The sequence below is a fragment of the Bubalus kerabau genome, chromosome 10 (assembly GCF_029407905.1).
Source record: "Bubalus kerabau isolate K-KA32 ecotype Philippines breed swamp buffalo chromosome 10, PCC_UOA_SB_1v2, whole genome shotgun sequence".
NCBI classification, from domain to species: domain Eukaryota; kingdom Metazoa; phylum Chordata; class Mammalia; order Artiodactyla; family Bovidae; genus Bubalus; species Bubalus kerabau.
The window spans coordinates 76,801,222-76,813,935 of record NC_073633.1 but is presented as its reverse complement, the minus strand read 5'-3'; the positions used below and the strand labels follow the sequence as shown (position 1 = coordinate 76,813,935).

Sequence of the window (12,714 nt, the reverse complement as noted above, 5' to 3'; positions counted from 1 at the left end):
GGGCACTAATCCCATCCATGAAGGCTCCATTCTCATGACCTAATCACCTTCCAAAAGCCCCGCCTCCTAATACTAACATATTGGGCATTAGGTTTCAGTATATAAATTTGGGGGTGTTGGGTGATGGGGTGCAGCAGGACATAAACATTCAGTCTATAGCAGCCCTGAAGGATGGTAAACACTCATCAGGTGGATGATGAGGGGAAAGACACTGCGAGAAGAAATAACACAGGTAGAGGCAGAAGCATGAAAACGTAGGTCAGGGTCAGGGAGCAGTGAGGCAACCAGTGTGTCTAAAGCTTAAATGAATGAAAAGATGAGCTAGAAAGGGCCTAGAAAGAGAAGCTGGGGCCACGTATAGCATGCTCTACGGAGTTAGGACTCAACAGGACATAGCCTGCCCTTGATGTTCCTATGCAGGAGATTTGTATTTTGCACAGATTACTATGGCAGTCTAGTGGGAGGAGAATTGGAAAGTGAGATGTGGTAATTAGCAAGGAGGCTGTTGAATTCAAACAAAAGTGGTAGGGATATAAGCCTGTTAAAATAGAAGGGAAGGAGAGATGGCAGAAACTAAAATGTATGAACATATGTATATAATATGGTTGGCTAAATTAAAATTGGAAATCAATGCTCTGAACAGGAATAGAAAGGAAGCTAAGGACAAAAAGAGAAACTGAGTGGGGCTTCCCTGGTGGTCCAGTAGCTAAGACTTCAAGCTTGCAATGCAGGGGGTCTAGGTTCAATTCCTGGTCAGGGAACTAGATCCCACGTGCTATAGCTAAAGATCCCGTATGCCATAATGAAGATTGAAGATCATGCATGCCACAACTAAGACCTCGTGCAGCCAAATAAATAAGCAGGAATAAAATATTTTTTTAAAAATTTAGAAAAAGAGAAACTGGATAAGTTACGTAAACAGCAGTTCTCCAAGAGAATCTGTTTTGCCTGACACTAAATTTTGAAGGATATTTCTTAGTGGAGTCTTACCTCTAAGATTTCTTCAACCTCTGAAATTCTGATTACATGTTAGAAGAACTGACACCATTTTAGTGAAACCATTAAAAACAGGAACTTTGGAATCAAATAGACTAGCTTGAGTCCATTTCTGGCATTTTTTAGCTATATGAATTCATTATAAATGTTATTTGACTCCCTGAGTTTGTTTCTTTATCTATACATTGGAAAGATAATGTCTGTAAGGTATTCTTACTTGGACATAGGGAGGACTCAATAAATATTCAGTGATCATAATCATGATCATCCTACTCCCACTGCTTAGAGATCAGTTCATGGTGAGTGTGGAGGACAGTCCTAGACTAGGCAGGAAACCTTGGTGCCCCTCCAACGCCTATGCTGAGTGAATGATAACCCTGTCCAGGTCATTTAACCTCCCTGTGTCTCAGTTTTCCACCTCTAAAATGGGGCTGCGTGCATGCTAAGTCGCTTCATTCGTGTCCAATTCCTTGCAACCCCATGGACTATATATAGCCCACCAGGCTCCTTTGTCCATGGGATTCTCTTGGCAACAATACTGGAGTGGGTTGCCATGCCCTCCTCCAGGGGATCTTTCCGACCCAGGGATCAAACTCGAGTCTCTTACATCTCCTGCATTGGCAAGTGGGTTCTTTACCACTAATGTCATCTGGGGAGCCCCTAAGTGGGGATAATAACACCTAACAACACTTTCTTAGTATTTCATTGAGGTACTTGGAAAGTCTTCCTGGTGTCCTTGAGGAGAAAATGGAGATGTACAGTCCAGATTATAGCACAATTGGTAGAGTTCCAGAATGTTGAAATAGTAGACCCTTTGGAGGTTCATTAGTCCAATGAAAATCCATCCAGGGCGAGGTGTAGTAATGTGACACAGGGCTCTGCCCTTGACTCCATGACTTTCCATACCAGTGTTTCACATGACTATGTGAAGACAAATCAAGTATACTCATCAGAGTTCTAGGTGACACATAGCTTGGAGCAAAAGCACATTCAGAAGACAGCAAGTTCAAGATTCAAAATGAATTAAGTGATCTTGAGTAATGTAGAATGCGAAACTGAAGTTAATAAAATGAAATTGACAGGGAAAGCAAAGTCCTATATTTAGATTTTTTTAAGTCAACTTTTGCATATACAGAATGGAAAGAGGGGCAGATGCAATACAGTACAACAGTAGTGTGTGTGAAAAATATCTGGGGGGGGGTGAGTGATAAATAGATTAATTGATCACAGCCAAATATGAATCAGTAATGTACGGAGGCATATTTTTTAAAATATATGCAAGTTTAGATGTTATTAATAGAAGTATATGTCAAAATCAAAAGAGGCTATAGTTGTTTCATATCCCATATTGTCGTTCCATAGATGTGTTAAATTTCAGAGTTGAACATTTTAAGAGCTGCAATTATACACTGAAGTCATGTCCGAAAGATGACTGGGTATTGAAGTATTGGAAATATGACAGTAATGTGAGTGACAACCAAACTTTACTGGAGATGATTATTCTGGAAAAGAGATAACTTGAAAAGAACACATTTGGAGGTCTAACATTGTGAGAGAAGTAATCATTCTCTTTTTGTCTAAAGAGCTATGAATGGAAAGGCCAGAAGTTCTGAGATTTGAATGAAACATGAGGGGAAACAGTACCAATTAGAGTTGTTCAACAATGAAGCCATTTGCCCTGTGAAACAGTAAGCTCACTGACACCCATTCAAGTCTTCACATAAAAGTTAGTTGACCACTGTCACAGATACGGTTTAAAGGACTTCTGCAATGGGAGAAAAGTAGAATTAGTTAACGCTTAGTCTACTGTGATATTCTAAAAGCATTTCAAAACTAATACATATATGTTATACTTTGGAGAAGACCAGACCTAAGGTGTCTCTATTGAAATGTTTCACATTCTCTGCTGCATTATCATTTTCTGCCTCTTCTGGCTCATTTCCACAATCATAATCTCTCCAGTCTTTCCATCCTTGCTGGCTCTAATGCTTCTCTCCCTACCTCACTGCAGTCAGGCCTGCACCCTGAGCACTTAAGTTGCTCTTTGTCAGGGTCCTAGTGACCTTCATATTGCTAAATCCTGCAGTCATCACTCCATCCTCAACCTTCTCAACCTCTCAGACACTCTTTATGATTACTGCCATTTTTGTTGAGCACTCTCCTTGACTCTTGGCATGGCTTGAGTCTCAGCTGCTTTCTCGCAGTGTCTTCTCTTGGCTCTTCCTTCTCTGGTTCACCCTTCATCCCTAGTGGCCTCAAAGATTATCTCTATGTCAAAGACTCCAAAATGTGTGTCTCCACAAGCTTAGTTTTTTTAAAAGTCCACTTTACAAATATAGAATGTGAGGAGGAGGAGGTGGAGATGAGATAGGATACAACAGTAGTATGTATAAAAAATACATGGAGGTTTTCTAATTTGTCACAGCCAAATATGAGTCATTTATGTGTTTGAGACATTTTTTTAAAAAATCAATGCAAGTCTCAGTCAGTTCAGTCACTCAGTTGTGTACGACTCTGCGACCCCATGAACCGCAGCATGCCAGGCCTTCCTGTCCATCACCAACTCCCGGAGTCCACCGAAACCCATGTCCATTGAGTCAGTGATGCCATACAACCACCCCATCCTCTGTCATCCCCTTCTCCTCCTGCCTTCAATCTTTCCCAGCATCAGGGTCTTTTCAAATAAGTCAGTTCTTCGCATCAGGTGGCCAAAGTATAGGAGTTTCAGCTTCAGCATCAGTCATTCCAATGAATATTCACAACTGATTTCCTTTAGGACGGACTGGTTGGATCTCCTTGAAGTCCAAGGGACTCTCAAGAGTCTTCTCCAATACCACAGTTTAAAAGCATCAATTCTTCAGTGCTCAGCCTTTATGGTCCCAACTCTCACATCCATACGTGACTACTGGAAAAACCATAGCTTTGACTAGATGGACCTTTGTTGGCAAAGTAATGTCTCTGCTTTTTAATATGCTATCTAGGTTTGTCATAGATTTTCTTCCAAGGAGCAAGTGTCTTTTAATTTCATGGCTGCAGTGACCATCTGCAGTGATTTTAGAGCCCAAGAAAATTAAGTCTCTATTTCCATTGTTTCCCTATCTATTTGCCATGAAGTGATGGGACCAGATGCCATGATCTTAGTTTTCTGAATGTTGAGTTTTAAGCCAGGTTTTCACTCTCCTCTTTCACTTTCATCAAGATGCTCCTTAGTTCCTCTTTGCTTTCTGTCTTAAGGTGGTAAGGTTATTGATATTTCTTCTGGCAATCTTGATTCCAGTTTGTGCTTCATCTAGCCTGGCATTTTGCATGATGTACTCTGCATATAAGTTAAATAAGTAGGGTGACAATATACAGCCTTGACGTACTCCTTTCCCAATTTGGAACCAGTCCATTGTTCCATGTCTGGTTCTAACTTGCTTCTTGATCTGCATACAGATTTCTCAGGAAGCAGGACAGGTGGTCTGGTATTTCCATCTCTTTCAGAATTTTCCACAGTTTGTTGTGATCCACATAGTCAAAGGCTTTGGTATAGCCAGTAAAACAGAAGTAGATGTTTTTCTGGAACTCTCTTGCTTTTTCAATGATCCAGCGAATGTTGGCAACTTGATCTCTGATTCCTCTGCATTTTCTAAATCCAGCTTGAACATTTGGAAGCTCTCGGTTCATGTACTGTTGAAGCCTCACTTGAAGAATTTTGAGCATTACTTTGCTAATGTGTGAGATGAGTGTAATTGTACAGTAGTTTGAGCATTCTTTGGCATTGCCTTTCTTTGGGATTGAAATGAAAACTGACCTTTTCCAGTCCTGTGGCCACTGCTGAGTTTTCCAAATTTGCTGGCTGATTGAGGGCAGCATTTTAACAGCATCATCTTTTAGGATTTGAAATAACTCAACTGGAGTTCCATTACCTCCACTAGCTTTGTTCATAGTTATGCTTTCTAAGGCCCAGTTAACTTAATCTGCTTACCTGATGTTATCTCTCAAATGTCCCATAGACATTTCAGATTCAGCGTGGCCAAACAGATCTTGCAGTTTCAGCCCAGAATTTATTCTTACTTCAGTTGCCACACCATCTTTGTAAATGGCATTATTATTCACCTGGTTGCTCAGGCCCAAAACTAAAGCATCTTCCTTGATTACTGTCAATCTTTCCCCTGCCCACACATTCAACCCATCAGCTTGGCAGGTGGGTCCTGTCTGCTCCATCCCCTCACTGGATACCCAGAGTGAGCACTTTACTCCACTGGCAAGGCTTCATTCCACATAACCCAGACCATTGCCATTCAGCACCTAGACTGCTATAGTTGTCCCCCATCCATTATTGCTCTGTTTCCCCACTTTTTTCACATAACCACCATCATGATCTTCTTTGATCACATCATTCCTTTGCCTACAATTCATCAGTGGCTTCCTAGCCACAGAATAGAATCTAAATTCCTTTTACCGCCTGCAAGTTTCAACACCATCTGGTTACCTCCTGCCTCTCAGACCTTCTCGCCTCACTCCCCAAGCACACTGGTCTCATCCTTGACTCCTAAGCTTGTCCTCACTTTTTGGCCTCTGTACTCCCTGCTTCGTCTTCCTGAAACACTTCAACCCAGTGGCCCCTTCTTATCCTGAAGACATCTATTTCTCACATGAGGGGACTTAAAGTAAGCATCTCCCACCTAATGGAAATCAACCCTGAATATTCATTGGAAGGACTGATGCTGAAGCTGAAGCTCCAATAGTTTGGCCATCACCGACTCATTGGAAAAGACCCTGATGCTGGGAAAGATTGAAGGCAGCAGGAGAAGGGGGCAACAGAGGATGAGATGGTTGGAGGGCATCACCAAGTCAATGGTCATGAGTTTAAGCAAACTCTGGGAGATGGTGAAAGAGAGGGAAGCCTGGTGTCCTACAGTCCATGGGAGTCAGGCATGACTGAGTGACTGAACAACATCTCTCAACTATCACCACTGCTCCCTCATTGCCTATCATTCCATCTTGTTTGGTTTTTTTTTTTAATAGCATTTGTCACAATATGTACTTCTCTGGTTTGTCTACTTGTTTATTTCTGGCTCCTCAACCCCTAGGAGAATGAAAGCTCCATGAGAGCAGGACCTTCTCCCTTCTGTTCACTGAATTCCAGCATCTGCAAGGGTGCATGACACAGAGGAAGGTCTCAGTCAAACTCTGCATGGGGAGCTCATTAAGCTTTGATTTAATGACGCAAAATGCTTCCAGTATAAACCTACCTAAAATAATACTGCCATTCTGCGAGAATCACAGAACTTTAGGGGCATTAGAAATACCTAATTTGCACCCGGTAAATGCTCTAGGACCAGGAAGGCTCATTAGCTTCCAGATGGCACACAGCTAATTAGTAGAGAGCTTAAACTAGAACTCAGTTTTCTTCATTCCAGTTCTAGCAGTTTCTGCTGAGGGTGACCATATGTTTCTTCACCTGGAACCATCCCTGTTCATGCCTATTGTCCTGGTATAGTTAATAACAGCACTGTCTTTCTCTTTCAGAAGTGTCCCAGACTGAGTGATAAATGGTCACCTACGTATATCACAGCTTCTATAAATCTGAAATAAATCAACATCTTTGTCTACCTAAAAAGTTATAATTTAAGAAATATGGCTTCCTGGGGTCATTCATTATCTAATTATACTTCCTTATTGCATAGAAATGCATTTATAGACACTCATACATAAAAATTATGCTCTTTTTTGGAATATTAAGCTATTTAGTCACTTAGCTAATTAAAGCAATGACACATAGTGATGTCATAAGATGATTTCATTAATAATACTTGTGATTTACCACCGTCTGATATTGTCTTTTTAGGATTCAGGCTAAAATCCCAGGCGCTAAAAGGCACACTGAGTAAGTGGATACCCCACCAGGGACTGAACACCAAGAGGAATGTCTGAAGTGGTAACAGCTCTGTCTTACATGTTACTGCAAATTGATTGTTTCTCCCCCCCAGTACCATAATCTTAGAGACAAACTTTAAAACAGCTGTTTTTAGGCTGTTTCTGTACCCTTAGGATATTTGAGTCACTTGTGTCAAGCACTAAAGTATAGCGAAAAGTGTATTAGATGTGGTTTTTAATTTTGTGTTGCTAAAAAAAAAGTGCATGATGGTGAGAACCCAAGTTATCTTTCCTTCGTCGGTGTTCTTCTCTCTGCAATGCTTCTGTAGCTTCTCATGTTCCCTGTGGCTAGGCCTTTCCTGCCCAGTGCACTGATGCAATAGTGGAAATCGCTTCTATGTCCTTGGGTTGTTGGTTGGATTAATCTTAAATAACAATATATAGACTTGTAAATCGATGTTTAAGTGTTTTTCCAACACACACAACATAAAAATAAAAACAAGTCGACCGTACTTAGAGTAATCAGTTTTGTATAACTTAAAATAATTAAATAAATGAATAAACCCAAAAACAAACATGCAGTACTTTTGTTGTGTGAGACTGATGGGCTGATTTACATGTATGGCAACTAAAAAGTACCAGCATGTTAACTTTATTACAATTTGTATTACTTTCTCTGTAGTTCCTAATGGACTTAATTATGGATTCTGGATATTTGCACTTATGTACTTGATACTGAATGCATAAATAAATGTTACTAAGTGTAGAAACTTCTCCCTCTCTTCTCGTGATCGCACCAGAAAACTCAATACTCTAAGAAATAGCATCTGTGGATGTGCCAGACAGGCTGAGACCAAGTACGCGCTTTGCTCCTGTTTCCAGAATCCACATAGTCCAACTCCAGCCTAGTATATGGCTCATTTGGGTTATTAGTAGAAATCACTGGAGACTGGTAAAACTGGAAAACATTCTTCATATTATACTTGGTGGGGCTTATGTAGATAATTTAAATGGTTTTTTTAAAAACTTGAACGTGATATAAATCCTCCCATAAACTTCTTATAATAACATGCAACACAATACTGGCATAAAACAATTATAATTGCTATGAACTCTCTGTTTTGGTAATTATTTATTGAGCATCTACTGGACTTGATACTGAGTGCCTAGCGCTCAGAACAGGGTGGTGAATAAGAGAGACAATAAGTCCTGCCCTCACCAAGCTGAGTCTTTGCGGTTATTTACTGCTCTTTGCAGAAGTCCAGTTGCCTGTGTTATGTGACCGTTAAAGTCAAAGTCAAAGATGCTGGGGTAGAAGGGGGGATGCAAGCAGTAGTAGTGGGAGAAATAAAAATGGGGAAAAAAGGATGGTTACTTACAAAAAGCTGCCTTTGAGCAGTTCTGGACTTGCATTCAATAAGCACTCGTGGAGTTACCCTTCTGTGCAAAATATTGTGACGACCACACAGTCAATTAACTTGACACTGCCAACAGCCAAGACTGGGGGAGATGGGAGGAGGTTATGTGGAAATGCTCACTAAGTCAAAAGCAGCTGAAATAACAGCTGCAATATAAAACTAGAGCAAACAGGATTCTCAGAGGTGGACTTTGGGGCTGGGTTCTGATCTGGCTTTTTCCAGAGGGAGACGGTTCATCCCAGTATGAAGAAAGAACATGGACTAAGATGCTGAGACATGGGGGCACGTGCAGAGAACAGTGAGTAATACGCTGTAAGGAGCTTGAGTGGCAATGTAGGGCCAGGTAAGGCTGAAAGGGTGGGTTGAACCCATGCTAAAAAGAAACTTGAATGTTAAGGAGTTTGTGTTCTGTTTCTTCGATCTCAGAGAGTCAGATAGACACAGTGAGTGTGCATGATACTAGAGATTAGAAGAATATAGGAGATAATTGTGATATAACTAACAGGTGACGCATGCCAGAGGTTCTGCTAAGACAATGACAGTGACAATAGAAAGGATATATTCACCTGTCCTGATCCTCTGTACCAGCTCAACATGCCTAGCACCCGCTGTGCAGAGGAGCCACTCAGAGAGATGACATGGAGGGGGATGGGATTGGAGATGGTGACTGATTACATGTGGAAGTTCAAGACCAAGGCTAACCCTGAAAGTAAGCGCCTCCTTAAATTCTGCACCCTAGGCAGCTTGCCTGCATCGCCCTAGCCCCAGCTCTGTTAAAGACTAGCTGATCAGGAGAGTGCAATACCATTTTTCAGGTTATAAAGCCCAGAAGAGCTCATCTGGGGAAGGAAAATAATAAACTTGGTGTGAGACCTGCTTTTTTCATGGTTACTAGATAGAGGAAAATCCCATGGCTGGAGAAGCCTGGTGGGCTGCAGTCCATGGGGTCTCTAAGAGTCAGGCACGACTGAGTGACTTCACTTTCACTTTTCACTTTCATGCATTGGAGAAGGAAATGGCAACCCACTCCAGTGTTCTTGCCTGGAGAATCCCAGTTTTGACGGGGGAGCCTGGTGGGCTGCCGTCTATGGGGTCGCACAGAGTCGGACACGACTGAAGCGACTTAGCAGCAGCAGCAGCAGATAGAGGAGAGGAGTGTGTGTGTGTGTGTGTGTGTGTGTGTGTGTGTGTTTCAGTGTCCAACCTCTGAGACAGAGTTTCTTCTAAACAGCTTTATTGTGTCAAATTAACCTTCAGAGTCTGCTTTTGCAGTATTTTCCTCCCTCCTGAGAGCCCAGAATTCCTTTCATAAGCAGCTGCTTATTCAGAGGATCTAATGAGGAATTCTGTTTGCTAGCAGTGGTGAAGACAGTTTCCTGAGGAAACTCCAGCCTGACAAGATGATAGGCATGGACGTAGAATTCAACAGGTGGACAACACAGGGCACAATGATCCTGCTTTATAAATATCAATATCAAATGATATTGGAGATGATGGAAATAATGTGAGGACCCAATGACCAGGCAACAAGCAGACCAAGAATAGAGCCCTCAGGGGCCCAGAGTGAGTGAGGTTATCCTGAAAGCTGTGAACAATAGAAAATTCTTAGGACCTAAACACAAGTTAAGCAAGAAGCGGGTGAGTAGGTGAAGAAGCCATGGTGTTTTATAGATCATTTCAGGAAAAAAGGAAGTAGGATAGCTCATATTTTCTCTGCTCTTTCCCCACCTATATCAGTTTCCTAGCATTACCCTAACAAAGTACCAACACCTGGGTAGCTTAAAATGACAGAAATGTATTGTGTCACAGTTCTGAAGGCTACAGGTCCAAAACCATGGTGCTGGCAGGGCCGCACTCTCTCTGATAGCTCTAGGAGAGGATTCTCCCTTGCCTCGTCTAGCTTCTGGTGGTTGCCAACAGTCCAAGGCATTCCTTGGCTTGTAGATGCATCACCCCAGGCCCAGGGCCATCTTCTCATTGAGTGTCTTCACATCACCTTCCCTCTGTGCCCAAATCTCCCCTTTCTATTAGGATACCCAGTCACATGGATTAGGGCCCCCTCGTGACCTCATTTTAACTTCATTGCTCTGTAAAGATCCTATTTGCAAATAAGCTAACATTTTGAGATATTGGGGTTTGGTACTTCAACATAGGTTTTGTTGGGGACACAATTCAACTCTTATGCCTCCCTAAGCATGATAGTGGGCCTTACAACACTGTGAAGGCTTTTCCTTCTGGGCAGAGCCCAGACCTGTTTCCCCAGTTGATTCTCACTATAGGGCATTACTACTGAGAAGTAGTGGAACAGCTCCTCCCTTACCTGAGTGCCCCTGAGTATAGCTGGGTGCTGAGCCTTACTTCACTACCATGAAGTTCCAGTAGCTGTCCCATTGTCACTGACTAGGGCAACTTCAGGCACCCGAACTTTAGCACTCCCTTCTGGAGAAGGGAAGGGCTACCCACTCGAGTATTCCTGCCTGGAAAATTCCATGGACAGAGGAGCCTGGCGGGTTGCAAAGAGTGAGACACGACCAAGCAACTAACACTTTCACTATTTTTTTTTTTCTTTTCTAAGTATGGGAAGTAGGTGGGGGATACAGGAGCTCCCACTGCAGTTTGGTATCAGCTAGTGTGCCTGGAGAATCCCAGGGACGGGGGAGCCTGGTGGGCTGCTGTCTATGGGGTCGCACAGAGTTGGACACGACTGAAGCAACTTAGCAGCAGCAGCAGCAGCAGCGTGGTTGTGGTTAAGGCGCAATAAATAAGCTCTGTAGATCTGGGCAGAGAGTCAGTTTGCCTTCCCACTCCAGCCTTCTTATCTAGTGCTTTATATTGGCAGCAATCTCAAGCTCCTCACTATGATTTTTTCTTTAAAATTTTTTAGTTCAGTACATTCGACATTACAGAATTAATTTGGCGGGCCACATTTTCTTTGGTGAGTAAATTGAGATGAATTATTTTGTATCCTGTGTACCAGTTACCTTTTAAAAGAATTCTGCTGGAGTTAGTTCTCTCTGGTTGCTCCCCAATATGCCAAAGGGAGGTTTTCAAGTAGAAATGAAAGCACACTATATGACAACATGAGAAAAGTATATAAAAATCCAAGTAAGCATGGACAATCCTCTGCTGCTACCTTTCTAAAAGAGGATACCACCTGAAACATCAGTGACTTAAGCTAATAATAGTAATTTAAAAAATAAGACATTCTTGCTAAATATGGCTTTGGTTGATTCTGGCCCAATTTAATTTCTGACTACTCTGCAGATGCTCACTTGAAAAACACCGAGTGCCATAATCGATAATGATATTCTGCTGCTGCTGCTGCAGCTGTTAAATCACTCAGTCATGTCAAACTCTCTGTGACCCTATGGACTGTAGCCCGCCAGGCTCCTTTGTCCATGGGATTCCCAGGGCAAGAATACTGGAGTGGGTTGCCATTTCCTTCTCCACAGGATCTTCCCAACCTAGGGATCGAACCTGCGTATCCTGCTTGGCAAGCATGTTCTTTACCAGTGAGTCACCTGGGAAGCCAGGTGACTTACCCAGCCCCAACCCCTGCCCTGGTTACAGAGCCACAGCACAACGCGAGCACAGCAAACAGTGCCCTAGTTCTGGAGTCAGAAGGACGGCTTTGCTGTTGTCCAATGTTAAGGGCCTAACCCAAGGTTATCCCCAAGGTCACTGAAGCTTTCGTCTTAGTGTGATTTTCTGCAAAATAGGGTAATCATTATAATCACCCCAAAGAGTTATGATAAAGATTAAATAAGGCACAGAAACAGTTACAAAATGTACATTTTCTCAAACATACTGCTTTGCAGGTGTGCTTCAAAACCTACTCTTCTTTCTCTGCCTTCAAATCCATTTTCTTAAAAACAGGGGCCATATCTTGTGCATGAAAGTGAAAAAGTGAAAGGTGCTCAGTCGTGTCTGACTCTTGGTGACCCCATGGACTATACGTCCATGGAATTCTCCAGACCAGAATACTGTAGTGGGTAGCCCTTCCCTTCTCTAGGGTATCTTCCCAACCCAGGGATCAAACCCAGGTCTCCTGCATTGCAGGCAGATTGTTTACCAGCTGAGCCACAAGGGAAGTCCAAGAATCCTGGAGTGGGTAGCCTATCCCTTCTCCAGCGGCTCTTTCTGACCCAGGAATTGAACTGGGGTCTCCTGCATTGCAGGTGAATTCTTTACCAATTTAGTCAAAGCACTAATTAGAGTGTTTGGTATAAACGCTCATTACATGCTAGCTGGAGTCATCAGAGAAACTGAACTTTTAGGGAAAACAGAAAAAGGAAGATCTCAGGAGAGTAGATAGCTGACTTCTCTGGATTCCTACCCCTATCTCTCCCCTTCCTCCTTTTATTTCTTTTCCCTCTTTTGCCTTGTCTCTCTCTGACCTCTTTTTTCTTCCACTAAGAGACTAATTAAAGAAGCCTGG

At 42.4% G+C, this 12,714-nt stretch overlaps 1 protein-coding gene across 2 annotated transcripts in view; it reads left to right on the top strand.

Moving 5' to 3' along the window:
- Positions 1-7,628, top strand: part of RTN1 (reticulon 1) — a 121,290-nt gene extending 113,662 nt beyond the window's left edge. For both annotated transcript variants that reach the window (XM_055538234.1, XM_055538235.1), the window contains exon 7: positions 6,830-7,628. In XM_055538234.1, coding sequence (XP_055394209.1) covers positions 6,830-6,872 — 43 coding nt within the window. In that variant the 3' untranslated portion in view covers positions 6,873-7,628. The remainder of the gene's footprint in view (positions 1-6,829) is intronic.
- Positions 7,629-12,714: the final 5,086 nt, after the last annotated feature.